Below are 27,864 nucleotides of genomic sequence, written 5' to 3'. Positions count from 1 at the left end.
TAATGCAGCATAATAATAGTATAGAACAATAATGTATGGCATTACTGTTTTTAAATAAAGGAATAAAGTTCAAAATAATTTACTGTGTGTTTTATTTGTATATTCTCTAATATTCAAAGTGTTGTTGCTGACCATGCAATCTGACCTCCCTATGGCACAGTAATGTGAAAAATAAATTTGCCTGCTGTAATTTACTGTTAAAGAGTTTCACAGAATATGACTTGCAAAAAACCCACAGTCCAGCTCTCAGAAACTCTGCTGAGGTGTGTGTTCTTTACAAATAAACAAATTAGTTAAAGATGTGGTTATTTAAGAAATATTCATTGATTTAGTAAATATGGTAAAATCTACCTTGAATATATAGTTGATGGGTGGGGTCAGGATCAGAAATATCAGCATTGGATGTGTTTGGCTCCTGAGCCTCGGATGGACAGCTGTATTGTACCTTAATCTCTTTTGCCTGCATTTGAACCAATGATAGACCTTTGCAGCACCACATTACAAAATGTCAAAGAAGCCACAAGAGTCAGTCCAGAGGCTCCATTTAGACCTAAAGAATTTGATCTTTCAGTGATATCAAATGCTTCTTACAAGTGCTTGATTAAAGTGAGTGAAACAAAAACCTTTTGGAACCCAGACTGAACACAGCGTTAACTGATTAGCTAGTTAATTAGTTAGCTGATTACTTAAACTGTGGCTGTTATTGTGTGTTATTGTATTGTGACTCATAAAAACCAGACTGCTGTGACTGTAGTAAATTCAGTGAGTCAATAGAAGCATCTAATAGACAATATGTATAGACTTGAGCGTATGTGTAGGATAGTCATAAATCTCCAGATGCAGTTTCTTGTCTATGACCAGGAACAGCAAAGATGAATGCAAAACCAACTTAATGTTGGGTTTCCAAAGCACTCAGGTCACATATGGGAGCTATTGTCCAAAATAAAGGCAGATTTACTGTGTGTCAAATGCAAGTGTGTGGTTCTCTGATGTATTCTATGTTTGGTTGACTGCAGCTCATTAAAGGTGATGTGGTCCCAAAGAAACAAAGACAAAGACCAGCAAAGACACTCTGGTTCTAATGATTACAGATAGCAGCATACATTCAAATCCTCACATTTACACAGGGACTGCTTTACATCTTGCATATGATCTGTACACCTTTACTCAAATGCACACAGAACACACTGCAATCAAATGTGATGGGGCTGCTGAGATCTAATCTCAGAGTGAATAATGTCTGGACACAACTTTTTGAAATGCAACAAGTTAAAAGGTTTCCTACTCTGCTGTTGTAGTCAAGTTACATCAAAAGACTCTCAAGGACCTCAGGTTACCGTCAAAGAACACCAACCATGTTTCCATCTAAGACAAAGAGATCCAACAGTAGCTGCTAATGCTGTTAGCTTTGTGTTATCAGTGTCCCCCACATCCCCACACACTATCAAGCAACAAGTTGATTACATTATCAATGAGATCACATTCGACTGCATCAAAATCTGTGCATAGTCTGACCAAGACTGTGTTAAAGATCTTATTTGAACCATCAGTTGTTTTCATTGCATTGGCGTCTTTATGTAACTTTAAGAGTCAAACTTAACTTTAAACTGAGATAAACACTAAAACTCAAACTCTCACAGCTCTGAAGAAGTAAATAAATAAAGGGCAACAGTCAATGTTAAAACCAGCTGACAATACCGTCAGCAGCCCGGCAGGAGAGACACTCCACAGAAGGATTTCAACTGTCATGAAGTCGCAATTACACAACTCAGCAGAGGGCTCTTAATTTGAAACAACAGATACAGGAAGTGCAGACAGTGGTAACACCTGGTTGAGGAAAGTGGAAGAGAGAAAGAAGAGAAAAGGAAAGATAAGCGAGAGAAAGGAACCAGCTAACATTAAGTTAGACTTTTATTTAGTATTGATATTCTCTACCGGGACAAAGTTGAATCGTCGAGTCGCCGTACCAACCAAAGATTCAAATTCGCAAATGTTCGGAATCGGGTACAGCCCTAGTTAAATATATGAATATAGTCGGGTGTCCTTGCTACGTTGCAGCTTCTCCCACCAGGTGGCTTTTCATGTGTGTTTTCAGACAGTGGCTCTGAGTAAACGCTTTGTCACAGAACGTACATTTGTACGGTCTCTCCCCATTGTGGGTCCTCATGTGAACAGTCAAGTACGTTTTGCGAGCGCACGCTTTCCCACAAATCCCGCACACAAATGGTTTGGCGCCTGAATGCACCGTCACATGGTTGTCCAGATTGATTTTGCGTTTGAAGGACCAGCCGCAGTCGGGGCAGCGGTACGGTGTCTCTCCGGTGTGGACCCGCATGTGAATGGTCAAAGGTCCCTTGGTGGTGAATCCCTTGCCGCATTCACCACAGTGGTACGGCTTCTCGTTGGTGTGCGTTCTCATGTGAATCTGCAGCTGTTTGCTCGTCAGAAACATTTTGCAGCACACGTCGCAGAGGTACGATCTCTCTCTGTCCGTGTGAATCTTCTCGTGTTGTCTCAGCGTCCCGGGAAGTTTAAAACTCCTCCCGCAAACCTGACAGCTGTGAGGTCTCTCTCCAGAGTGCGTCATCTTGTGGCGGGATAAAGATCTGTAGTCACTGAGGGATTTACCGCACACGCCACAGAGGTGCGTCTTCTTGTTGGTGTGAGTCCTGCGGTGAGCTTTCAGCTGCTCCTTCAGTTCAAACACTTTGTGGCAAGTGTAGCATTTGTGGAGCTTCGCCCCCTCATGGAGTTTCTGATGATTCTCCAGGGACACCTTTAGTGCAAATGCAGTTGTGCAAACATTGCATTTGTATGGTCTCTCCCCTGAGTGAGCAGCTACATGCTCATTGAGGCTGAGCATACTGAGGAAAGACTCTCCACAAATGTGACAGTCATCAGTTTTGTGGTCAGTTTGAAGATGATCCTTCAACGCCTCCACAGACTCCAGACGCTCGCCACACACTCCACAAAGACTTTCTGGATCATCGACGTGACTCCAGGCATGTTTCACAAACGTGGCGTCAGATTTGTGCAGAGCTCTGCAGACTTTGCAAAAGAGCGCAGCTTCGCTGTTTTCAGTTTTTGTCTCAGTGACGTCAGAACGTCTGTTTTTTTGTTTCTTTGTCGTCTTTGACTTTATTTCAGAGTCACTTTCCCTCACCTGCTCATCGCGTTTCACTGGTTTCCAATCCGCATCGCTGGCATTCGCCCGTTCTTTTTCATCATCGTCGTCATCACCACTAACGTCACCTTTTCTCTCAGGTGCAGAGCCGACCACAGAGTCCTCGCTCGGCTGTGTTATCCGACAACCTTCATCATCAGCCTCCTCTGCTGCCATGTCTCGTAGTGATGTCAAGCCGCTGGACAGAGCGTCCACTCTGCGACCTTCGACCTCCTGAACACAGCTGCTGAGGGAAACCACAGAAAGAATTAATGGGGTTCACAAGTGACGTGATTAAAGTCTGTCTGACATTATGTTGCCTTATTAAATACCAACTCAATGTTCAGTTACCTCGTTTGAGTTTCATCAGGCGTCAACATGGCAGCAGTGGATGAAGAGTCGTCTTTTGTCTGCAGAGGAAGAATCTCTTCCTCTCTGGCCTGAGCTTCTTTCTGTGCCTGGAAAAATAAACAGTTCTGATTCCACTTTGCATCTATAACTTGAAAAAACAAACATATCCAATGATCTTAAAACCTTGTGTCCAAAATAACTACAGAATAAAACAAACTACCTTCAGTCGGATGAAGACAGTTGAGGTTCCCCATCCTGCACAGCTGAGGTTTCTGTGGATCTCCTCCGCCGTCACCGTCTTCAGTTTCAGACGCTGTAACCTCCGTCTCTTGTTGGACGTTAAGATGTCGAAAGGTTTGTTGTCTCCAGCCAGCTGAGGGAACGTGGACCTCAGCAGGTCCAAGAACTCTGCCTCCTGTAGACCTTGAGGACATTTCAGCCTCAGCATCGGACATTTCTTCAGAACTGACAAAGAGACGAGCACAACGATTAGTTTTTACTGTCACTGATTAATCGTTCAATCCCTTTCTTCAGTTCTCAGTCAATTTATTTTAAAATCACCGTTTTTTGAGAGGACTTCTGTTCGTGGGTCCTCCAGGATGCGGATCCTGAGGTCCATGTGGTTCTGAGATTCATTGATCTGAGGTCTGCTGGGCCTCCTCTTCTCAAACTGACCTCTGGAAGAAATAGCAGCAGGTTAATTACAGAAGTTCACAGCTGCCAACATTATAAATGTTTTTCAAATAAACTGAGGTTGTATTTTCCACATGGTGTGTTAAAGAATTAAAATAAGTGTGGACGTCTGGTTTTCATATTTGAAAATGAGCAGTTTCTATCAAAAATTAAAGAGACAGTGAAATGAAACAGAATATGAAATTAGCTTTTTATTTACAACATGAAAAGTTAAACTGGACTGAACATTTTTAAATATGACAATTTTAACTTCTCATTTTTATTTTGTCATAAATCAGGAAACTTAGATTTGTGGTTTAATATTAGCAGCTGTAATGTCGACTTAATGAACCAAATGTGACTGTACAGATGTAAATCTTTATGGTTTTAAGTTAGTCACCTTCATTCAATAAACATGTCATATATCAAATATTTGGTACCTGAAATAATCCAGTTTTAAACGAGTAAAATAAAGGAGACAAATAAACTTTATTTTTCATTGACACATCCTGTCTCACACTCACATAAACAAAATAATAACAATAACAAAAGTTGTTTATGTAAGAACCTTGGTGGAACTGGATTATTCAGATCTTCCTGGTTCTCAGGGGACTGGTCGCCCTCAGCTTCACCCTCCTCTTCCTCAGCATGGCCGAAGCTCCTGCTGCGCTTCACACCTGAACCAAAGACAGAAAACGGTTATTTCCTGATCACACTGTTGAAAATTTGTGCAACTCCCGGGGTTTCATTTTATTTAAATGCTTGGCGAGAAGAATGAATGTAAATTATAAAATTGTTGGTCGGTTATAATATGGCCGAATTAAAGGGTAAGTCGTCTTGATTAAGAAGCCTTCTTTGGTTTTGTAATTTGATGTATGATATCCAAATAAATGTAAAATTACAAGATATTTTAATGGAGTTCGACAAGCCCCTGTCTCTAGTTCATGGGACTCCGGGGCTCCAGGATTTAAATTTTCGTGCCAAAACGTGAAAAACCAACCGGCTTTGTCCAGTTTGACCCGCGGCTGCAGGAGAACCTCCAGCTGTCTCTTCTGCCGGTCGATCTCCTGCCTGAAGCCCGAAGCCTCCTCCTCGTACCCGGCTACGATTCTGTCCACGACCGCTAAGATCTCCTGGGAAGCGGCGGCGAGTCTCTCAGTAACAAAACCTCTGAGGATCTCAGCTTTAGACATTTTACGCAGACTCTCGGCTGTTTCCTCCTCACCACAGGGACCACAGTCTAAAGATATTGTGGAAAATGTTAATCACTCCTTGCATTGTTTACCAGCTTGACACTTTTCCGGTTTGGGTACGTGCATGAATATCGTCCGGGTAGAAATCGCGACTTGCACCGAGCGTTCCTTTTCCTCTTTCTTTCATCATTTTAAATTAATAAATATATACGTAAATAATAGGTATTAAAAAAAGAAAAGTAATAATTGAATGTTAATTTTCCTGATGCTACATTTCTCCTCAAAAAAGGAAAAGTTAATGGAAGCTAAACTGAAAAATTTTAACATTTTAAGATTTCCAAATAAAATAAAAGAAAATCCACTCTATAAATATGTCAGAAATCAGCAATTAGAGTAATTGTTGAAAAAGTTCTTCTCGGATCATTAAAGCCCCTAAAATCACAGAAACTATATATGGTACTGATATATCACAAGTATCAGTGTTGCTTGTTGTAAAAACACAATACAGTCCTACATTTAAAATCCTGTATAAGTGAAAGTACAGCACTATTATCAGCTGAGCAGCAGTTTGTTGTTTGTTTGTTTTATCAGTCATTATTGCAGTAACAGGGAACAAACACAGGGGGGAGCCCCTGCACAGAGCATCATGCTGGCTGAGTAAAAGGTATGGTTAGTAGAGACGACAGAGAGTATACAATCACATTTTTTGCTGTACAGAACAGTGGCCATTTTAGGCCAAAGCTTGTCGAGCTGCCATCTTACGTCCTCTGACTCTTTACGTCCTCTGACTCTACAGTTTGATGGTTTATTTGCTGCCCAGAAGTTCCCAACAAGTTCCCAGTGATGAGTTTTATTCTGAAGCTTTAACAACTTGAAACAACTTCAGACGTTCAACACTCCTCTTCCTTGTTTCTCCTGCCCTCCAGCTTTTCTCTTTCTATTTTCACTGGCATGCTAGACTTTCTGGGCTTCTTCTTTGGTATGGGGTCACCTGACTCCCACTGCCGCTGCTGATTGGTCGGCTCTCCTCGTTTTCCCTCGATGCAGCCATATTGACTGTCGCTCCTTGCTATGGCGACTGAGTTGTGGTCAGGGAGCGAAGTAGGTGCAGCGTGGTTAGTGTTTAGGTGTCGACAACGTACGGTTTTCTCCACTACAGGAAGGACCAGGGGTACGAGGGAGGGAGGTGAGCCCACTGAGGAAGCACTGTGAGCTGGGAGGAGGGGAGGAGGAGGAGGAGGAGGAGGCAGCACCTGGGAGTTCTGGTTGGTGTCTGGGGGTAGAGGGTGAGGAGAAGGAGGAGGGGAGTCAGCTTGAGGGGGTGTGTTGTGCTGGCTGCCATGTTGGGGAGTTGCATGACCGTTCAACCCATTTCTAAAGACCAGTGTGTTTGCATCATCATCCCGTTTCCAAAGTGTGTTGCTGATCTCTTTTTCTTTTGTACGCGGCTCAGAGTGTGTGTTTCTGTGGGTATGTGCGTCTCTGCTGGCGCCGGTGTGTAGCCGTGGGTTTGGGTTGGCGCTGTGACGGTTTCGGCTTCGCAGCGAGCTGAAGACCATGGTGCAGCCTGCCACCGTGCAGCGATGTTTGATCTTCAAGTGGACAGCGTTGTAGTGGATCTTCAGTGTTCCTGCGCAAACAGAAAGAAAACAGTGTTCTTGTTACGTTGGTGCCGACTGACCCAACATCGCACAGCAGCTATTTCTGGAAACTTCAAATCTGTGTCAGTGGATGATGTGACAAAGAAAGTTTATACAAAAAAGAAGGGGATCTTGAAGTCTCCCCTGTGGAGCCCCAGGATACATCATCAAAGGAGGATCTCAAACTGAACCTTGAGGAACTCCAAGACATGTATATATGTACTAGATATGTTGAAAAATTACAGGACCTTAAAGACCATTATTTAGAGGAATCAGACTGTCCAGGTGTATCTAAAAACATGAGTAGTTAAGTCAGGATAAACTAGGGCATCTCAAATTGATTCCCATGGAATTACGAGACACCCTAAGACAACTAGACCAGCACAGAACTTCAAACTTAACCTTGTAGGAACCTTGAAGAATTTCAAGACAGAAGATCAGTAGAGGATCTCTTATTGAACTTTATAGAACCTGAAGACATAAGACAAGTAGAGTACTTTGATTTAAACCCTGTGGGACCCAAAGACAAAAGATCAGTAGACGTTCTCTAATTGAAGCTATCATGTTCCTACCTTTGTCATAGAAGCTTTTCCCACAAACGCCACAGCAGACCCTCCCCTTCCGACCTCCAGCAGTTGAAGTAGAAGGGAGGGAGCAAGAGGAAGACGGGAGAGGATGAAGGGAGGAGGCCGAGGGTGGAAGACCATGGAGAGTGGATGAAAAGGAGGAGGTAGGAAGAGGACAGAGGAAGGAGGATGAGAAGGATGGTAGAGGATGAAAAGAGGTGGGAGATGAGACTTGCAACTTCTGGTAAATCTTTGGAGGAGAGGCGGAGGAAGTGGAGGAAATAGATGGATGGGGTGAGGAAGACGTGGGGATAAATGAGTTGTTCAAAGGGGGAGAGACTGAGGTGGTGTTCTCCTGTTTGGCCAGGACCCTGTGGAGATCAAACCCTTGACTGCTGTGGACGCAAGGGTTCGGATGCCATAGCGACCGGCGTGGGTTTGGCTTGTCTGGGTCCGTTTTGATTTTTAAAGCCAGTTCTCCTTTGGATTGCTGCAAAACTGGATCGTTCTCTTGCGCACCTCTTCCTCCATCCTGCCTGTATCTCTCAGCCAGTTTGGTCCCACTGGGTTTCTGTAGGCATTGTGTTAACTTTGTGGGAGGAACAAGATCCTGATGAAAGAGAAACAAAAGGGATGTAAACCTACCTTCTGCTGAAAACCAGCGGTGCAGTTGGACTGCTTGGAAAAAAAGTGTCATTTAATTTAATTACCTTGGTGGGGGGAACCAAACACTGGAAGGTGGAGCTTGGAAAATGGAAAGGCAGAAGTAAAGACAGTCCACCCGGAAAGTTTTCAAAAGGGTGTACAGCGTCGTCGTGGTTAGACAGACTGCTTTTCTCAAAACGACAGACGCCGGCCACCAAGCGTGAATCTCCTCTCGACTTCCTGAACGTCCCCAGTGTTCCTCTGTTATGCTCGAAGAATGTGCTGATGTTTGAGTGGCGGCTCTTCAGGGCGGGCTTTAGTTCTGGATCAGAGAGGTGATTGACAGCTGCAAGGCACTGAAGTGTCATCAACTCAACGATGGGGCGGGTCTCGCCAAAACGAAGGAACTGTTTGAGGATGAGCAGCTCTTCTTCAGGAGTCACCATCATCCAGCGATCCAACACCTTCCCACTGGGAGACTGGAGAGAGGGAACAACACATCTGTGTCATGCTCTGTTCTGTCCCTTATCATCTATAACATCAGACATATATTACCTGCAGCATGTACCCTCGAACATAATCTCCCAAATTCCAGCCCAGCGTGTGCAGTATGTGGCTGACCTGCAAAATTCAATCAAAAAGTAATCTGTTACAAGTTAAATGTAATGAATTACTCCACTACATTCCTACCAGATGACTGGGTGTACCTGCTCTGGGGTCAGGATGCTGTAGAGACGGTCCAACAGTATCTTCAGCCGAACAGGAATGGCCTGGGCTCCGTACAGAACCAGGGAGCTCAGGTCGAACACCAGCCCGGGAAGGGCCACCTCCACTGGGCCACAGCTGGAAGAAGGCTGGGCCTGGAGCTTCTCCAAGGCTGAACGACGACAAAGTTCGCAAATTAGACACTTTTAAAAATGACATGGATACTTCAAGCGGAAAATGAGAAACATGGAGAACAGTTTGAAAAGTTGTGGTTTTATTTTTGTTTTCAGTAACACTTGGGTGCATAGATTATTCCAGAGAACTTTTCTCAACATTTCCTAAAAATGACATGATGTTTATTTACACTGCAACATGAAGGTTCACTGATACAGTGGTGATGGCCCAGGTCATCTCACGATGTGAAAGGCTGAGAAAGTTTTGACTCACCTGTTTGTCAGAGCAACAGATGTTTGTTTACCGCCTTTGAAAAACGCCACCTAACTCGACAGGTATGTGTGTGTGTGTGTGTATTAGTGTGTGTGTGTGTGTGTGCAGATGTTCTCTCCAGATGCTCTCAGTGATGTGATGACAGGGACACCTGACTTCACGTCACCGTGGCGACTGCACACATCTGCAGTGTGTTTGTGTCCGTCCAACATTGTGTCATCGTCAACAGTTTCTTTACAACAACAGGAGTGTTTTTTATTTATTTATTACAGTTTATTCAGGGCTTGTGTGTGTGTGTGTGTGTGTGTGTGTGTCTTACCATGTGCCACCCAGCCATGTCCACAGCGATCACATGACCTGAGTTTGGTACCTCCAGGTTTGAAACACACACAGCTGCAGCCGGACACTGTACACCTGACAGACTGGTGAACACAACAGCACAGTAATATTCTTCACAAACTTTGACTTCATATTAGAGGTCATCTCCACACATACATACACAACATGAGCGTGTTGTATTTTTGAGTTTTGCGTCACATATAAAACACACACATATTTAAAGTGTGTACCTCGTCGATGTCTGGAGTCATCCTCATGTCTCAGTCCTGCAGTCACAACAGAAAACAGATCAGCCTCCTGATTGGTCAAAGAAAACCGAACCTCCCTCTGATTGGACAGTTCAGTTAAATTACGTTCAAATTATATAAAACTTAATGATCTGAGATTTTATTCAATTATTACTATTATTCTTATTTATTATTATTATTATTATTAACAATAATAATAATAATAATACATTTATTTGTTGAAATATTTTAACAAAAAGCATAATTATTATTATTATTGCTGGTGTTGTTGTCATTTAGAAGATTTCATATTCTTATAGTCTATACTAATATTTTTACTAGTACATTTTAATACACTTATTTTTATTCATTATATTTTCTATTAATATATGAATATTATTATCTATGTGTATATTCATAAATGCTATATTTCATACTATATATGAAACATTTTATTGTCTTATTTCATTTAAATGAATATATATTAATAGAACAACTCTACAAATGTTTCAGGTTTGTTATTACTTACTCATTTAATAATTTAATCATTAAGTAATTTTTGATTATTCATTTTATTATTCTACATACATATTATTTATATACATATCATTATAGTAAAAGAACAACTCTACAGATTTAAAAATTGGTTTAACTGAGTAGTTTTGAAATTGATTTTCAGACTGACTGTCGTATTAAATCCATTTTCTAAGATAAATCAGGTTTTATTTTTGTGGCTGTTGCAGACGTTCAGCCAGTGCAATAATAAATATCATCCACAGATAAAATGGTGATTATTTCTATTTTTTCATGTGAAGAATGAGTGAAATAAAAATATTTAATTTGAAATAATAAATTTACATTAAACTGAAGCAACAATGTTGTGTTTTTATATGAATTGTTCATATTGATAACTCCTAACTGAGCAGAGCTTCATGAACTTTTCAGTCATTAACATATTTATATTTATATGATTAATAATCAAAAATAAACTCACCTGTCTGTCTGTTAATTCACCACTGATGAAAACAATTTTCCTCTCTTCTTCCTCTCAGTTAATTCTCCGTTCTGTGTTTCTCTATTTAAAAATATTTTCTTGACTTGATTTCTTCACATCTTTCAGCCTTTCCTCTGTTCATCTGTCGTTTCTTCAGAAAACCACGTTTCCTTCCATTAAACTACTTTTCTCTCTGTCTCTCTGCCACAGTTATACTGTTTATATACAGTGATGTTTTTTCCTCCGTCCTTCGACTCCTCCCTCTCACTGGATTAATGTGATTGGACAGGGACGGAGTGGAAGTATGTTCAGTTTGTTCCCTCCTTCTTCTTCTTTCTGTCTTTTGTCTCCAACCTGACAGAAGGTGATGATGATGATGGTGTGAACAGCAACATAAGCTTAGAACATTTTGTACATTTTACACTGTTAGGGTTACTCTTAGGGGGTTAATGAGCGGTTGTTGTGTTATTCATGTTGCCAAACTTAAAAAAGCACCTGTGTACACATTAAATCATGTTCCTCTTCCAGTTCCTGCATAAATATTGGACCCTAAAATTTATTCTTGGTCCAATAAAATAGATTTTTCCCTCAAAGTTGGCATTTTACAGCAAATGCATCTAAGCTGTATGATAAAAGCATTTAAGCTTTTTACATGTCATTTGGTGAATATCCATCTGTAAATATATACATACAGTAAATATATACATACAGTCTTGTGCGGGAGTTTAATCGTCATGGTAACAATAGAAAACACGCAGATAACATTATAGAACTGTCTCTGTTCAGTTAGTGGTGGTTTTGGCCAAAATCAACAATAAATATCAGTACAATGGGAAGAGTCCAGTGTTTGATTGACCCATTCATCCACCCTAACCTCCTCCAAGTACAGACCGTTTTACTCTTTATACTGCATGTACTTAATAGATGTCATAATTTCTACGGCCACTAGATGTCATGTAACAAAAAGACGTAACTGTGGGTCGTAATAACCTGCTGCACAAATGACATGTGTTTATTCTGTGTAGTAGAACAGTCTCATCAGATGACTAATGTTAGACAGAAGAAGAGCAAATAAAGTTATGCAAAAGTTTTCTTTTTTTGTTTAATGTTGGAGAGTTTCATGTCTTTGGGCCTAAAAAGAGTCGACTGCATGAAGCTGTTAAGGAGTTTAAAGGGGAAATGTCATTTTAGTTTCATCGTTAAAAATGTGCTGTATTTCATCTGTTTTTGTTGATGCTATTTCAGCTGAACACAAGTCTTAAAAAAATAAATAAATAAGATACCTGTCCTTGGTGTGTCCATCAGCCTCTGTGTCCCCTGAGAAACAGCTTCCCCCTGGGAGGAAGGTTCCCCCCCGAGGGTCAGATTGAATCAGGGTGACAGTAGGGCAGCTGGCCTGATGCCACAAACACAAAAACACAAGGTTAAATTAATTATGCTGTCCAAAATGTCTTTGTGCATTCATCAAGTTTTCATGTCATAGAACAAGTTTTAACTGATGCAGATCAGTTGTCCATGTGAATATAAACTAAACATACTGCGATAAGTGAGTTTTGTGATGAACAAATGCAAGAAAGTAAAAAAGGACCTGTGCACACATAAAACATGTTGTTTCTCTTCCAGTTCCTGCAGAAATATTGGAAATAAATGAATTATTTGTAAATATATGTAAAATAAAACCATCCAGCAAAACCACAAATTCATTCCTTCACATTCACTTCAATTCAAAATACTTTATATGTCACTCCAGGGGTAATTTGAGGCAAGCAAGTGGCAAACAGAAAGTACACATTTGCACATCTGAATAATCTAAAAACACAAATATTAGATTTGTTTAAAGCTGGAGTTCAGGACTTTTATGCATAAATTAACGTCTTACATTCAACAGATATTGAACACAGATTGTAGTTGCTCTCAATTCCTGAAGGGGGAGACAAACGGTCCACACTGCAGCTTTAAGTAAACAAGAAAATACATGAAAAAGTTAAAATACTTTAATTAAAAGAGGAAGAAAATATTGTCAGTATTCTCTGATGTAAACCTGAAAGTTGCAGACGCTGCTGTTTTCTACTAAATCTCAATCTGTCATTAAATAAAAGGATTTTTACAGAAAGTCTGGATGATTTCAACACATCTACTATGAATAACTATTGGAAAACTATCTGGGTGTTTTGGTGTGATCCTGTCATAAGCTTTGGATGCATTTAACTCTCCAACATGGTGATTTTATATTTTCTACAGAGTTTAAAGTTACTGTGAGATACTGTGAGAGCAGAGTTTCCTCCTGCTGCTGTTTGACTTTGTTGGGGGTTTTTTTGGTGTTGAACAAACTGTGCGACCTGGTTCAGTGAGTTTAGAGAAGACCAAGCCAAGAATACAGGACCAGGACACACACACAAACACACACATACTGAGGACAGCGAGGAGGTGGTACCGAAGCTGCGTTTCAAATACGACCCCTCTGAGAGGTTCTGCTAAATAAGTGTGTCAGCGAACGGCGGTGATCACACACACACTGAGAGTTATCGTCTGATATTCTAATTAGTACGACATCAAAACAGGAAAGAGGTCCACCAGCTCCCAGCAGACACACAGTCTGTCCAACAGCCCTACCTTCACTCTGTGTGCATGTGTGTGTGTTTCTACACCTCAATCAACAATATAAGAAACTTTTCAGGTCATTTTAGCTCCGGGGAGGAAAAACTGTGAAGTCGTTTCTTCCAGATTCACATCTCTTTTATACTGACAGGATCCTTTTTTTTCTATAGCCAATAATATTTCCAGAAAGGTTTAAGACATCTACACTTTATTGTCGTAGATTTAAATTTACATTTTTTTTCATCAACCAACTCTCAGAACTGCAGAATCTCTCATTTCCAAAAGTATTCAGACCCTTAATTCAGAACTTTGTAGAAGCTTTGAGTCTTACTGGACCTGGATTTGGGCAGTTTATCCCATTCTTCCTGGCAGATCCTCTAAAACTTGATGAACAGCCAACCTCAGGTTTCTCCACGTAAACCAATGAGCCACAACATTAAAACCACCTGCCCGATGTTGTGTAGGTCCACCTCATGCCGCCAAAACATCTCTGACTCGTTGGGAATCCACAGGACCTCTGGGGGTGTCCTGTGGAGTCTGGCACTGGGACATTGGCAGTTCCTTTGGGTCCTGTTGGTTGAAGGTGGGGCTGCCATAGATCTGGCTTGTTCTGGATCATCCCACCAATGCTGGATCAGATTGGGATGCCAGGGAGGCCGGTCAAGGCGTCAAGAAGGATTCTGAATACTTTCTGAAGCCAACTTGATGGAAACCTAAAAAACATTTTAATAACAAAGAAAAGTTTAATGTCAATAACTCACTTTTTTCTTTTGGTAGAACTTCCAAACTCTAAGGTCATGAGTCGGGCAAGATTTCGTACGACTTCTTCTAGAACAATTCAACCTTCTCTACACGTTGAGCTCTTCTGGGTTTGTCAGGTATTTATTTCTTTAATGGACTTAAACATGACTAACTTTAAAAACAAGCTTTCCCATCCCGTTCAGCTGTTGCCCCCCCCCCCCCCCCGTCACTTTTCTGTCATTTGTCACCACAAACGTCAGCATCAGAGGATCTGGAGGTGAATTTTACATGACACTAAAGCCTCAGTGTGTGTGGTGAATATTATGTATTTAACAGGACATTTTAAAGCCTCACATATGGTTTGACTTTCTGAGTGTGTGTCCTCTCCCTTTCTACTCCCCCCAACTCTTCCCATCCTCCCCTCCCCCCTTCTTTCCAGTCCCTTATCCCACCCCTCTGAGTGCCTGTGTGAGATCCCTCCCCCCTTTATATCTGTGTCATTACGCCGACCGAGTGTGTCGAGGGTTTCTCTTTGTAGCGAGGCCAACTTGGCACAGATGCAGTCGCTGTTGGGAGAAGTGTGTGTTTTAAGTGCGTGTTTAAATGTGTGTGTTGTCGCAGGTACAACTAGGACAGCAGGCAGGGAGGAACAAGGACTCGGTGAGATGAAACATGAAGTTTTTGAAATAAAACGGCGGTGAATATTCATAAGGGAGATCCAGAACAAAAACAGGACGCTGACACTTTTTAATTCATTCTTTTTGTACTTGTGTTTTGTTTTCTTTTGACTTTCCAGCTTTTATTTATAATCTTTTCCTAATGAAGAGAAGGCTTCACTTCAGAAAACAAGTTTTTCTAACATTATTCCTTCATGCCTGGTGTATTAAGCTTGTTATATGCTAACTTAATTCAACGATCATTCTTGACCTTGCAGGTTTTAATGAAACAAACTCAGCTGTTTACTTACCGGTCTACAAGAAACATTGCAAGGTTCAGCATCAAACTTCATTTCGTGACTCACCAAGAGCTGTCTCCATCGGTGGAAAGCAATAACAATTTTGTTTTGCTTCAATTTCTTCTTCTCACTTCTTCTCAACTATCATTGCGTTTACAAGACAAGATGTCAGAACACATCTAGAGTTGCTTTAGAAGATTCAGAGGGATGTTAGTAGGTTGTGGTGACCATTCAGGAAGTTCTAAGAGGTCCCAGAAGTTCTTCATAAGGTTCTGAGTGGGCCTTTAGGAGATTCTGGTGGTCACTGAGGGTCTTTTCTATGATCCTTTAGATGCTGTAGTGGTCAGTGAGGAGGTTCTAAGGGTTTTTGGAGGTTCTAATGGTGAGAAGGCTGTACATGTAGTTTTGTATGTTTTACAAGTCAGTGAGAAGGTTAGACAGGATATTTTAAAGGTCCAAGGAGTCTTAAAGGTTTAGATGGTCCTCTAAGAGGTCCAAAAGGTTTCTAGTGGCCATTGAAGAGATTCTATAGGTAGTTTTGGTGGTTTTCAGTAGTGATTTAAAAGATGCTACTGGTCTTTTTGTATATTCTGATGGACACAGAGTACATCTTACAGTTAGTTTTGGAAGGCTTAGCAGTAGGTTGAGAAGGTTGTAGAGGTCCTCTAGAAGGTTCAAGGAGTCTTGGAGGTTTTAGTGGTCCTTTACAGGGTCCTTATAGACCTTCAGAGTTTTCATAGTGGCACTTGTTCTGTAGGTTAAACACCTATGGGAAATTTTGTGGTGATGTTTTAGACAGCGTTCCCCACCAGCAGCAAAACCCCAAATAAGGAAAGGTCTGACTAATCCCTAATCCTTCCCCTCCCCCTGACCGCAAGCGAAACAGCGTTAAATGATCCGCAAAAATCTTGAAATGTGTAGATATGACATGTAAAACGCAGTATTTATATACTATCACAGGAGCTCAGGCTAGTCTGCTACATGTATTTGACACATGTATAGAAAGTCATGACCTTGTTTTTCCTGCAGTTTTATAATGACAGATAATGGACATTTACAACAGATGTTTTGGTGCAGAGAAAAGCTGAGATGATGTGATCCTGGTCCACTGACACAGAAAGTCACTTTGATTTCTGCTTTTTCTTTCATGAAGTCTTCAAGGCAGAGACAGTAGAAGTCAGTGATCCTGTTGTGTCGCTGGGAGCTGGAGCTCCCTCTTTGTTTAGGGATTATATGTCTTATCCTCAGGGGGAATTCATCACGTCTCAGCCGGCTTCAGATTTGTCACTTACAGCAGGATGTAGAATCTGGTTTTCTATAAGAGAAGCTGCTGATTCGTCAGGAATTAAACTTAATCTGTCGTTTGAGAGCGGGACAAACTCTGACCGCAACGCCGGACGTCTCCTGATGAATGAACCTGTCATTTCTCCATGTGGGAGAGTGTGTCACGGGGCTAAAGGGAAACACCAGAGTCAGCTGTCCTGTCTGTGATGCTAAGCTAAGCTAGCCACTCCATTCAAAGCAAGTGACAGGAGAGTCAACAGATGAAGAAAAGAGTTTTAATTGCTTACACCAGTCACATCGGTCACTGCAAAGATGCTGTGAAAAGATGACAAGGCCACAAAGTTTTCCATCCACACTGGTGCTTTTTAAAACGTTGCTCTCCACAAAAGAGTCCTGCCTGGTCTAAGACATGAACCTCGAAACCACAATGTCTATAGATGAACTCAACTCACATCATCCTGTTCTCTCCTGTCGACTCTACAACAAAGACAAAACAACGGAGGCTTTGCTAAGAGGTTAGTGAGGATGGTGCAGAGCAGAAGACGATGTTACTACATCACGAAGCAGCAGTCGGGCTGAAAACCACCTTCTCATGTCGTGTGGTCGAACAGCATCCTGTTTCATCTGCTGCTTGTGTTAATCTGCAAAACGAAAAGCTGAAAATCAGGAATTTAAATAAACAATATTCCCACCTCCTCTCTGAAACGGCCTGGACACTGGTGGAAATGCAGGCTGGTTCATTGGAAGCATCAAGGTTTCAAGAATCCTGAACTGAACCCGTTCAAGGACCAGAGCTAATTTTAGAGTACAACACAACACTGGTGTCTCACTTGAATCCTTCCCCCCTCAAACTCTCAAATTTGGGAATAATCTAGTTTTTTCTGTGGATGGAAGCTCAGAAATATAAGAGGAAAGGAACAAACATCTCCAGAGGGAAAAGGAGATTCCTGTTCTGCTGAATCAGCAGCAGCTCGGTGGGTGTGTGACAGCAGCTTAAGTCGCTTTGTAAAAGACGTCTCAACACACACACACACACACACACAGAGCCTGAGGGTGTGTGAGCGTGAGGATGTTTTTTTGTATTCACACATTAATAGAAATCCACAGAGGCAAAGCCTGAGGCTTCAGTCAGTCAGTCAGTCGTCGTGCTGATGCAGCAGTAAAACGTCGTGTTTTTCTTCCTCTGGTTGAAAACTTCTCTCTTTTGTTCACCACTCATCACTGCTTCCAATTTCACGACTGTTCTTTTACACAAACACACACTCAGTCCTTTAGGAGGTCAGAACATCCTCTCTGACTGAGGTCTAGAAATTTCTTTTGGAGGTTTTGAAGGTTTGACAAGGTTTCTTTAGAAGATTCAGGGGGATGTCAGTGAGGAGGTTCAAGGAGTCTTGGAGGTTTTAGTGGTCCTTTACAAGGTCCTCGTGGTCCCTCAGGAGGTTTCTAATGGGACATCAGAGTCACCTGGTTTCTGACTTAGTAAAAATATTCATTCACATTAAATATTCGGAAAGAAACTCAGTTCAAGTAAAAGTAGAGTAGAAATATTTACTGAAGGTAACTTATACAGTAACCAGCTGCTGATCTGTCACACACACACACACACACACACACACACACACACACACACACACACACACACACACACCATATGGCCTTCAGACGTCTGTCACCAACCAGCTGTGTGCAGTGAAAGACAGTTAAAAAAAAAAACAACCATGTTAAAACATGTTTGTTTTCTACAGTTGACAACTCATATAAATAAAGTTTTGATTGTCAACGGCCAACGTCACATCTTTCCAGGACTTTCCATGAGATTCCAAGACCTTAAACACACAAAATCCCAGGACTGTTCCATAACCTCCCAAAACTATTAGTCAAAGAGATTCCTTGTCCTCAAACTGTTCTCTGATCAGAGTTTGTCTCCAGACTTTTAACTGTCTGGAAAATATTCCAGGATATTCCAGGATATTCCAGGATATTCCAGTTCAGTGTTAATGAACAGGTAAAAACGACAGGCATCTATCTCCTCCCGCCGCTCGTCACGTGTCCTCTCTTCTTCTTCGTGGTTTTCTTCTCCTTCGTTTTGGCCCGGGGGGGTTTAGAGAGGGGGGAGGAGGGGGCGGGGCTTAAACACACAGGTGGGTCAGAGACGGGAACAGGTGGAGGTGTTTCCACATCAGCCGACGGGAACGTTTCAGGAAACTCAGTCACCTGAAACACAAACACAATGAGACGAAGAAATGTGACGTTTATGATGAAAACTGGTTTTAAAAACCTGACGAGTCTCACGGGGACGAAGGCGAGGTTGTCACGGAGACAGGCGTCCTGCAGCTCGCTGCGCAGGGCGGTCACATGACTGCGGTGGGCGGAGACTTCCTGCTCCAACCAATCGATCCTGGAGCTGCAGGTGTGACAGAGCTGAGAGACGACGGAGAGAAGACTCTGCAGAGAGAGAGAGAGAGAGGAGGAGGGAGAGAGAGAGAGAGAGAGAGAGAGAGAGAGAGAGGGAGGGAGAGAGAGAGAGAGAGAGAGAGAGAGAGAGAGAGAGAGAGGGAGAGAGAGAGAGAGGGAGGGGAGAGAGAGAGAGGAGGGAGAGAGGAGAGAGAGAGAGAGAGAGGAGAGAGAGAGAGAGAGGGAGAGAGAGAGAGAGAGAGAGAGAGAGAGAGAGAGAGAGGAGAGGAGGAGAGAGAGAGAGAGAGAGAGGGAGAGAGAGAGAGAGAGAGGGAGAGGGAGGAGAGGGAGAGAGAGAGGGAGAGAGAGAGGGAGGGAGAGAGAGAGGGAGAGAGAGGAGAGGGAGGAGGGAGAGAGAGAGGAGGGAGAGAGGAGAGAGAGAGAGAGGGAGGGAGAGGGAGGGAGAGAGAGAGAGGGAGGGAGAGAGAGAGAGGGAGGGAGAGAGAGAGAGAGGGAGGGAGAGAGAGAGAGAGGGAGGAGAGAGAGAGAGGGAGGGAGAGAGAGAGAGAGGGAGGGAGAGGGAGAGAGAGAGAGGGAGGGAGAGGAGGGAGAGAGAGAGAGGGAGGAGGAGAGAGAGAGGGAGGGAGAGAGGGAGAGGGAGGGAGAGGAGGGAGAGAGAGAGGGAGAGAGAGAAAGAGAGAGAGATAGAGAGAGAGAGAGAGAGAGGGAGAGGGAGGGAGAGGGAGGGAGAGAGAGAGATGAAGGGATGAAGGTAAAAGAGGAGAAACGAGAGAAGAAGACAGACAGACAGTTACCTGGCACACTGCCAGCTCAGGAGCTCCCATGATGCTCTCTGCTCCACTCAGCTCCAGGTGTTCCCTGGGTAACGGCAGGGGGCGGGGCTGATCTGAGAGCGAGCGCCGTGATTGGACGATACTTTCCCTGACCTGAGAACCAGAGAACGCTGCGTCACCACACGTCTACGTGTGTGTGTGTGTGTGTGTGTGTGTGTGTGTGTGTGTGTGTGTGTGTGTGTGTGTGTGTGTGTGTGTGTGTCGACCTCCTTGTAGCTCGTCTCCGCAGCCTTCATGATGCTGATCAGACGATCTTTACGTCTACAACAGACACAACAATCAATCAAACATCAACACACTGACAGGCCGTCTGGTGACAGAGCGACAGCAGGTGTGTGTTCGTTACCTGGCGGCGTCCCTCAGCTCGTCCTCCGCTCGCCGCAGTCTCTCCTCCAGCTGCTTCCTCTCCCTCTGAACGCCCGACAGGTGTTTACCCAGAATCCTCAGCGAGCGCTCCTTCCGGCCCACCTCCTGCTGAGCCTCCGACAGAGCCTGAGGAGAGAGAGGATGACTCCGTTACGTTACCTGGGACTGTCCTCAGTTTGTCTGATATATTCAGACCACTGCTCTGTATATGATCATTAGTCCCCATTAACATGAGCTGAATTAACTAGTAACAGCTCCTGTTTGTAGTGTAGCCAGAAATGTACAGATAACTTTCACTGAATTACTCTGATACTGAGGAAAACTTAAAAACGAGATATTTCTCAGGCAAGTTCTGAATCGTCTTTTCTCTATTATTTCCAAGTGGATCTGTGAGCGTTTATTTGTCACGGACATCAGACGCAGTGGCATCGTCAGGAAGTGGAAGTCACAGCGAACGTGAAAATATGTGTTTCCTGTCTGTGTGTTCAGATGTGACTGAGTTATGATCAGCAGAAGGAGTGTGAGTCTTCACCCAACCAGGCTCCAGTCAACAGTCGGGCATTTTAAGGTTGTTCAGGTGGATTTGATTGATCTGAGCGGGAGCAGAGGCGTCTGACAGGTGGAGGTGGATTTGAACGTGTACCTGTGTGGTCTGTGTCAGTGTGTGTTGCGTGTTGGTCAGCTCGGAGGTGTGTGTGTCGGCTCTCAGCTGCAGTGCATGCAGCCGGTCGGTCTGTTCCTGGATCAGCGTCTGAGCCTCCTGCTCTCTGTTCAGAGCCTGACGGAGCTCCACACACACACTGTGGAAACGCTGCACTGGGACCTGCACACACACACACACACACACACACAGATTCAGGTGTGTGATCATCAGACGGACGGTCCAGGTGTGTGTGTTCGTGGCCTCACCGTCCTGCAGGTGTCCTCCCTCTCCTGTCGCAGTCCTCTCCTCAGACTGGCCACCTCCACCCTCAGGCTCCGCCTCTCCACCTCGGCCGAGTGCAGCCGTTGGCTGAAGAGCAGGAAGTGCTGCTGCAGGGTGGACACCAGGGCCTGACGGGAGAGGTCAAAGGTCAGCAGGCGGACACAAACCCACGTCTGAGTCTTTGCGTTAAATCTACCGGTCGCTCAGTGACCTTCGTGTTGGGCTGTGGAGGCGTCGGCCTGTGCAGCGAGTCCTCGTCCACTCTGCGGGACGCCGCGTCTGATTGGTGGAGAAGGTGATCGAGGAGGCGGGACAAAGCGGAACGAGCTGCTGACTTCACGTCTGAAGGGGAGGAGCCTGGAGAGACGGAGACACCGTCAAACCCCGACCCTGTCTGTGCTGTTCAGTGTGTGTGTGTGCAGTTACCAGTGTGTGTTAGCGCCCCCTGCAGGTCGGCCATGGAGGACATTATGGTGGAGGAGAGACTTTTAGAGCGAAGCCACCGAGAACAGACGCCTTCACCGTCGTCTTCATCTACAACACAGACACAAAAAACCTCAGAGGGGAAGCAACTGATGTCACCAGACTCCATAGAGAAAAACAGGGATTTAACCAGGAGCTGCTGGAATACCACTGCCTCCATCTGTTAGTGTGTCTGTGTTACTGTGTGGTACTTTTACTTCAGTAAAGTATCTGATTACTTCTTCCACCACTGAAAGTCACACAGTAACACAGACACACTAACAGATGGAGGCAGTGGTATTCCAGCAGCTCCTGGTTAAATCCCTGTTTTTATCTATGGAGTCTGGTGTTGATATATAGAGCTGTTTCTGGTTAAACTGAAAGGATCTTCCTCCATTTTGTTTTCCCTCTTCTTTTCTCCACTGACCACCTACCTGCTCTTGAGTCTTGACCCTTCTGTGTTGCCGTAGCCGACTCTCCACAGACGCTCACAGCCAAACCTCCACCTCCTCTCTCCACCCAAAACAACACGGTTGTGTTTTTAGCCAGCGCACGCCACCTCCTCACTGCCAGCACCACCCCCACACACCTCCTCCACCTCCTCACCGCCCTGCTCCTCCTTCTCTCCTCCTCCTCCTCCTCCCCTCCCAGAGCGTCGGCCAGCCTCCTCACCTCCTCCTCCAGCGCCTCCCTCTCTGCCAGGCGTCTGGACAGGAGGGCTTTCTGCTCGCACAGCGTCCGCAGGCGGAGGTGGGCGTGGTCCAGCACCCCGGCCAGCAGCGCACAGGCCGACAGGGAGGACGACGACTCCCTGCGGCTTCGGGAGAGGAGGCCCTGGAGCCGGGAGAGGTCGGAGGTCAGGGAGGAGCAGCGGAGCTCCAGGGAGGAGACGCGATCGCGGAGAGAGTCGCACTGAGAGCGACTCACCTGAGGAGGAGAGAGAGGAGGAGTTCAGCTCTGATGTCCAGGAGACGGAAACAGCAGTTTGGTCTGAGACAGAAGGAGGAGAGGATCATGGGTAATACACATCATCATCATTCCAGCTCTCGACTTTAATCTAACGGCTCTTAAAGTGTCTGATCCTCTCAGCGACAGTAACGCTGGGAGTAAAGTAATCACATGACTTCACAGAGAAGTTGACTAAAGAGACGACGGACTGAAAACTTTCCTCTTCATCTTCACGTCTGCAGCTCGTTCTGCTGACTCAGCTCCGAGCGTCTCTGTCGCTGCAGGGAGAGACGCCTGACGGCCAATCAGGTTCACCAGGAGACACAAAACACCTGAGGGACGAGTGTGTGTGTGTGTGTGTGTTACCTGCAGCTGGTTGTGCAGCTGCGTCACAGTGTGTGTGTGTTGGCTGCTCCAGGCCTCCTCCCTCCTCCTCACGCTCTCCTCCAGACGAGACAACACACACTCCTGGCTGCGCTGCAGCTCGCGCACACACACGCTCTTCTTCGCGCACACACTCTGCAGGTGGGTGATCTGGGGGGGTGGGGGGGTGGGGGGCAGGTGACGCATTAGTGTCAGGAAACGGTTTTTACGCTCGTCCATGTGTGTGGACGTAGGAATCATGCTCAGGAACAAGTCCTGAAACCAGGAAGTCAGTTAGCACGTTAGCATGTTAGCATGTTAGCTCTTCCTGTTGTCAGTGTGTTTCTGGTTAAATGTCTGAAATAAGGTCTGAGACATTTTCAGGTTTTATTCTCCGACATAAAATGGGTCAGTAAATCCCCCACTCCTGATGTTTGAAGCTTTTACGTGTCTTAAAAAAGGCGGTTGCTAACGAGTGTCTAAATGAGACTACAGAGGTTGTCGGGGACGTTAACATGAAAACTCTGAGGTGGCGTCTAGTGGACGTAACCAAATCAGTCCACATCAGTCTGATTAGAGCTGGAGTTATCGAAGAATAAACACGCTACACTTCCTTTTAGTCTGTACGCCGTGTGTTCACCTTCTCGTTGGCCTTCTGGAGGTCAGAGGTCAGCTGGTCGACCTGCTCGTTGATGACATCACACAGCTCCTCCCGGGTGAAGTTACCCAGGATGCTGTGGGGCTGAGCGAGGAGGACGCAGCCGGCCAGAAGACGCTGGTACAGACAGTGGAGGACGGACAGATGAGCCTGAGACACAGAGACGCAGTGTGACGCCGTGTTACAGGATTAACTGCGCAGCAGAAACAGTGGGATTAAACGGTTCCATCTTAATGACGTTAGTGAACGACACACAGACAATCGCTGTCATCACCTCGGACTCTCTCTGGAAGTCGTCAGTTATCTTCTGAAGCTCCGCCTCCCTCTCCTTCCTCTGCGTCGACCAATCAGAGCTCTCCTGCCGAAGGCGACTCAGCTCCTCCTCCAGTCTGACCGCCACCTGCCGAGACTCCTGAAGCAGAAGAGACGAGTCTGAGACCGAACAGTCGTCTTAAATCCTTCATTTTCTGAGTGGACTCTGGTCTGGGATCAGACGTTTCACCTCCATCTGTCTGCTCTGATCGGAGCTCAGCTGTCGGAGAGTCTGGTTCTCCTCCTGCAGCGTCTCTGACGCACGAAGCAGATCCTGGATCTGCAGGAGGGAAAGAATCAGGAGTTAGTCGATTGAGTGACGGTGAAAGACGTCGTGAGCGGAGGGAGAGAGTTCACCTGCTGCTCCGTCTCCTCCACTCGGTGTCTGCAGCTGCTGAGCGTCGTCTTCAGCAGCTGCAGGACCTCAGCTGAGGGACTCTGTTTCCCATCATGCTCTGCAGCAGGACTACAGCCTGCAGTGTTTGTGGAGTGGTGTTGGAGCGTTTCTCTGATGCTTTTCAAACAGGCCACATGAGCTTCTTCAGTATCAGACTGAGCCTGAGCCGCCTGAACACACAAACACACAAACATTTTCCCACAAATCACTGGTCTGACATGAGGTGAAATGACAGATCCACCAGAAACAGCTCTATATATCAGTACCAGCCTCCATAGAGAAAAACATGGATTTAACCAGGAGCTGCTGGAATACCACTGCCTCCATCTGTTAGTGTGTCTGTGTTACTGTGTGGTACTTTTACTTCAGTAAAGTATCTGATTACTTCTTCCACCACTGAAAGTCCCACAGTAACACAGACACACTAACAGATGGAGGCAGTGGTATTCCAGCAGCTCCTGGTTAAATCCCTGTTTTTGTCAATGGAGTCTGGTGGTGATATATAGAGATGTTTCTGGTTAAACTAAAAGGATCTGTGTGTGTGTGTGTGTTACCCGCTCCAGCTGTGAGTGTGTGTCGGCGTGTCGTTTCTTTTCTTCCTCCAGCCTCTCACAGAGGTCAGAGGTCGTCTTCCTCTCAGTCTCCAGAGCAACGTTCAGGTCAGACTTACACTGCTCGTACTCCGCCTGCAGCCTGCACACACACACACACACACATTAATACAACTCCTGAAACACACACACAAACTCTGGTGATGTCATGACCTCACCGCTGCAGAGCGCGCTCAGTGCCGTCGCTCCTCTCTCTCTCCAGGCTGTAAGCTCTCTCCACCTCCCTGAACTGGGCTCTGAGCAGCTCCAGACTCTGCTGCGCCTCCTGGTGGCCGGACCGCTCCGCCGCCACCGCCGCCTCCAGGTCCCGCACCCGCAGCTGCCAGGCCACGTGATCACAGAGGTCAATGAACTCGTCTTAGACGCGGTCTCCTCCCATCGTGAGGCGTGTGTGTGTGTGTGTGTGTGTGTGTTACCTGGACGATCTCGGAGTTGAACTTGGACTCCAGGTGAGCGGCTCGCTCCGCCTCGATGCTCGACTCCAGAGACCTCACCCTCTGATCCGACGCCTGGAGACGCAGGAAAGATCCAGAATTCATCCACTGCTCCTCCTCCCTCTCTCCTCCCTCCTGCTCCTCCCTCTCTCCTCACCTCCCTCTCCCTCCTGCTCCTCTCCTCTCTCTCCATCAGGTACTTCAGCTCGTCGGCCTGTCGTCTGTTCACCTCCGCCTCCTTCTCCCTCTCCTTCTGCACCTCCGCCATCCTCCTCTCTGACTCCTCCAGAGCCTCCTCCTGATCCTGGAAGACGACCACAAACTCAGAAAACTGAATGTTTTTATTTTCTTTTTGCTACAAACTCCTCATTTGACCTGTGTGTGTGTGTGTGTGTGTGAGTGTGTGTGTGTGTGTGTGTGTGTGTGTGTGTGTGTGAGTGTGTGTGTGTGTGAGTGTGTGTGTGTGTGTGTGTGTGTGTGTGTGTGTGTGTGTGTGTGTGTGTGTGTGTCTGTGTGTGTGTGTGTGTGTGTGTGTGTGTGTGTGTGTGTGAGTGTGTGTGTGTGTGTGTGTGTGTGTGTGTGTGTGTGTGTGTGTGACCTGCAGGACTCGGTGCAGTCTTTGGCTTTCGCAGCTGAAACTCTGAATCAGTTTGTCTCTCTCCTCCACCTCCTGCTGCAGAGCATGCTGGTCCTGGTCCCTGGCCTGCCGGGTGATGTCCAGAGCTTTCTGCAGCTCCTGCACAGTCTGCTGCAGCTCAGCTGTTCGCTCTGACACAAACAAACAAACAAACAAACAAACAGTAGAATAACCACTGCTTCTGTCCCTGCAGTTCCTGCAGGGTGCGTTTGATTCGTGTACCTGTGAGGGTGTGTTTGTCTCTGCTGAGCTCGGCCGCTCGGTCGGCGTCTCTCTGGCTCACGGTCAGCTGATACTGGAGCTCCACCCTCTGAGCTTCACCTCGCTCCACAGACGACCTGAGCCGGGTCAGCTCCGCCTGCAGCCTGCACAGCTGCACACACACACACACACACACACACACACACACACACACACACTTTAACCGCTGTGTTCACAGCCCCATCATCTGGAGAGAAAGCAGCGGACTTTAAAGGCCTGAGGTCGTGTGTTTCTCACCTCCTGGTTGTGACGAGACGTCAGCTCCAGTTTCTCCTTCTCCAGCTGGCTGACCCTCCACCTCAGCCTCCCCGGCTCCTCGCCTCCGTCACGCCCCTCTGACACCGCCCTCCTCCCTCTCCCACTCCTCCTCCCTCCGTCTCCTCCACCTCTGTCCCTCCCTCTTCCTCTGTCTCGCACCTCTTCCTCCTCATCCACCTCTCCTTCCTTCACCGCTCCTCCTCCTCCTCCTCCTCCTCCTCCGGCCTGCTCCTCCTTCTGCTGCATGATGGCGATGATGTCCTTCAACCTGAAGAAAAAGAGAAATCTTTTCAGGACGAAATACAACTACAGAGTCACAGAATGACAAACACAATAAAACACACTTGTTTCATGTCCGTCACACAGAAGCAGCAGTGTAGTGGAGCTGTATATACAGTATCTATAAGCTCAGAGGAGGAGCTGCTTCTCTAACATGGAAACCCTCAGTCCCCACCTTGTTATCTCCTCCTCGGAGCTCCTGGCAGATGTGACCGCAGGTCCCCTCTGGCTGTGCCCGCCCTCCCCTCGCCGGCTCCGGCCAGGCTGTCTCTGCATCGCTCCGCTTCAGAGAGTTTAATAAGCCTGGAAAACGGATTTTAAACGCACGTTATTGCGGATACGTGGTCTTTTTCTCATTAGTTTATCAAAACGAGGACCCTGCAGGTTGTTACCGGGGGAGGACGCCCGGTTGCCTGGCTGCTGCTGTTACCTTGCCAGCAGATGCACTCAACAGGTGTCAACAACTTCCAGCTGAGATTTTGATCACATTGAAGACCTGTTGGGCAGATCCAGTGTGAGCCGAATTTACCACACCGCCGTAAAGATGAGCTGAGTCCGGTCACTCGTGTTCTAACACGCCGTGGTTTCTGTCAGTCAACATTCAAAGCTAAAGTCTTCACATTTGCGAACGTAATTCTGTTCCTGTACGGGAGGTAGCCCGCACAGAGACACCTTTCCACGGTTAATACTCAACATTAACATCTTTGTTTGCTCGAAACCAACTTTAACCAGCACGTGACGATACAACCGCCATATTTCAAATCGTCTCATCGTAGAAATGAGCTCGTAGTGAACTTTAATAAACACTTACTTCAACATTTGATCAGCGACGGTTTGAAACTGACGCCATCTTTAGCGTCCCTGCGTCACTTCCGCATGAACCCGGACAACTGGCCAATGGTCACCGTCCGTTCTGTGACGTCATTTACTTATAAATCTACTTTAATCAAATGTTATGTAATTTTATTTAGTGTAGTTTTATGGTCATTATTTATCTGTTTTTATACAGTTTATTATTTATCTCCATCATCAGCCAAGTGTCTCTACATACACGGAGTCTGACTCCAGTTTGTCTCTCAGTGTCTAATATCAATAACAAGCAAATACATAAACACAAAGCAACACAAAGAAAGTAGGTTAAAAAAAATATTAATTATTATTTCTGTATTAAGTGATATTATTGTG

General features: G+C 45.4%; 3 protein-coding genes across 5 annotated transcripts; all 3 read right to left on the bottom strand.

Moving 5' to 3' along the window:
- Positions 1-1,057: 1,057 nt before the first annotated feature.
- On the bottom strand, positions 1,058-5,531 carry LOC108874618 (zinc finger protein 436). Of its 3 annotated transcripts, XR_001959741.2 has the most exons (7): positions 5,187-5,531; positions 4,755-4,863; positions 4,076-4,191; positions 3,735-3,979; positions 3,515-3,621; positions 1,516-3,410; positions 1,058-1,281 (listed from the first exon to the last, which is right to left on the bottom strand). XR_001959741.2 is itself a non-coding variant. In XM_018663133.2 (6 exons), the coding sequence occupies exons 1-6, from the start codon at positions 5,377-5,379 to the stop codon at positions 2,048-2,050; spliced, it is 2,133 nt and encodes a 710-aa protein (XP_018518649.1). In that variant the 5' UTR covers positions 5,380-5,531; the 3' UTR covers positions 1,365-2,047. The 3 variants fall into 3 exon arrangements, 2 of the variants coding, with proteins under 2 accessions (XP_018518649.1, XP_018518661.1); XM_018663133.2 differs by lacking the exon at positions 1,058-1,281 and having other exon boundaries at positions 1,365-3,410; XM_018663145.2 differs by lacking the exon at positions 1,058-1,281 and having other exon boundaries at positions 1,365-3,407.
- A 556-nt stretch (positions 5,532-6,087) lies between these two features.
- LOC108874611 (zinc finger protein basonuclin-2-like) lies at positions 6,088-9,972 on the bottom strand. Its single transcript, XM_018663123.2, has 7 exons — positions 9,952-9,972; positions 9,702-9,804; positions 8,938-9,107; positions 8,786-8,851; positions 8,296-8,709; positions 7,592-8,195; positions 6,088-7,009 (listed from the first exon to the last, which is right to left on the bottom strand). The coding sequence occupies exons 1-7, from the start codon at positions 9,970-9,972 to the stop codon at positions 6,270-6,272; spliced, it is 2,118 nt and encodes a 705-aa protein (XP_018518639.2). The 3' UTR covers positions 6,088-6,269.
- Positions 9,973-16,781: 6,809 nt separating this feature from the next.
- On the bottom strand, positions 16,782-27,734 carry LOC108874603 (coiled-coil domain-containing protein 171). Its single transcript, XM_018663110.2, has 24 exons — positions 27,110-27,734; positions 26,855-26,982; positions 26,380-26,668; positions 26,104-26,254; positions 25,843-26,012; positions 25,402-25,548; positions 25,227-25,319; positions 24,969-25,129; positions 24,754-24,892; positions 24,160-24,369; positions 23,993-24,082; positions 23,765-23,902; positions 23,473-23,640; positions 22,836-23,003; positions 21,956-22,448; positions 21,486-21,593; positions 21,271-21,416; positions 21,044-21,187; positions 20,778-20,957; positions 20,115-20,260; positions 19,975-20,029; positions 19,730-19,861; positions 18,813-18,965; positions 16,782-18,734 (listed from the first exon to the last, which is right to left on the bottom strand). The coding sequence occupies exons 2-24, from the start codon at positions 26,953-26,955 to the stop codon at positions 18,543-18,545; spliced, it is 3,774 nt and encodes a 1,257-aa protein (XP_018518626.1). The 5' UTR covers positions 26,956-26,982; positions 27,110-27,734; the 3' UTR covers positions 16,782-18,542.
- Between the last annotated feature and the right edge of the window lie 130 nt (positions 27,735-27,864).

This window comes from Lates calcarifer, unplaced genomic scaffold, assembly GCF_001640805.2.
Source record: "Lates calcarifer isolate ASB-BC8 unplaced genomic scaffold, TLL_Latcal_v3 scaffold_37_80, whole genome shotgun sequence".
Lineage (NCBI taxonomy): Eukaryota > Metazoa > Chordata > Actinopteri > Centropomidae > Lates > Lates calcarifer.
The sequence above is the reverse complement of the archived record's forward strand: the minus strand, read 5'-3'. Positions and strand labels throughout refer to the sequence as shown.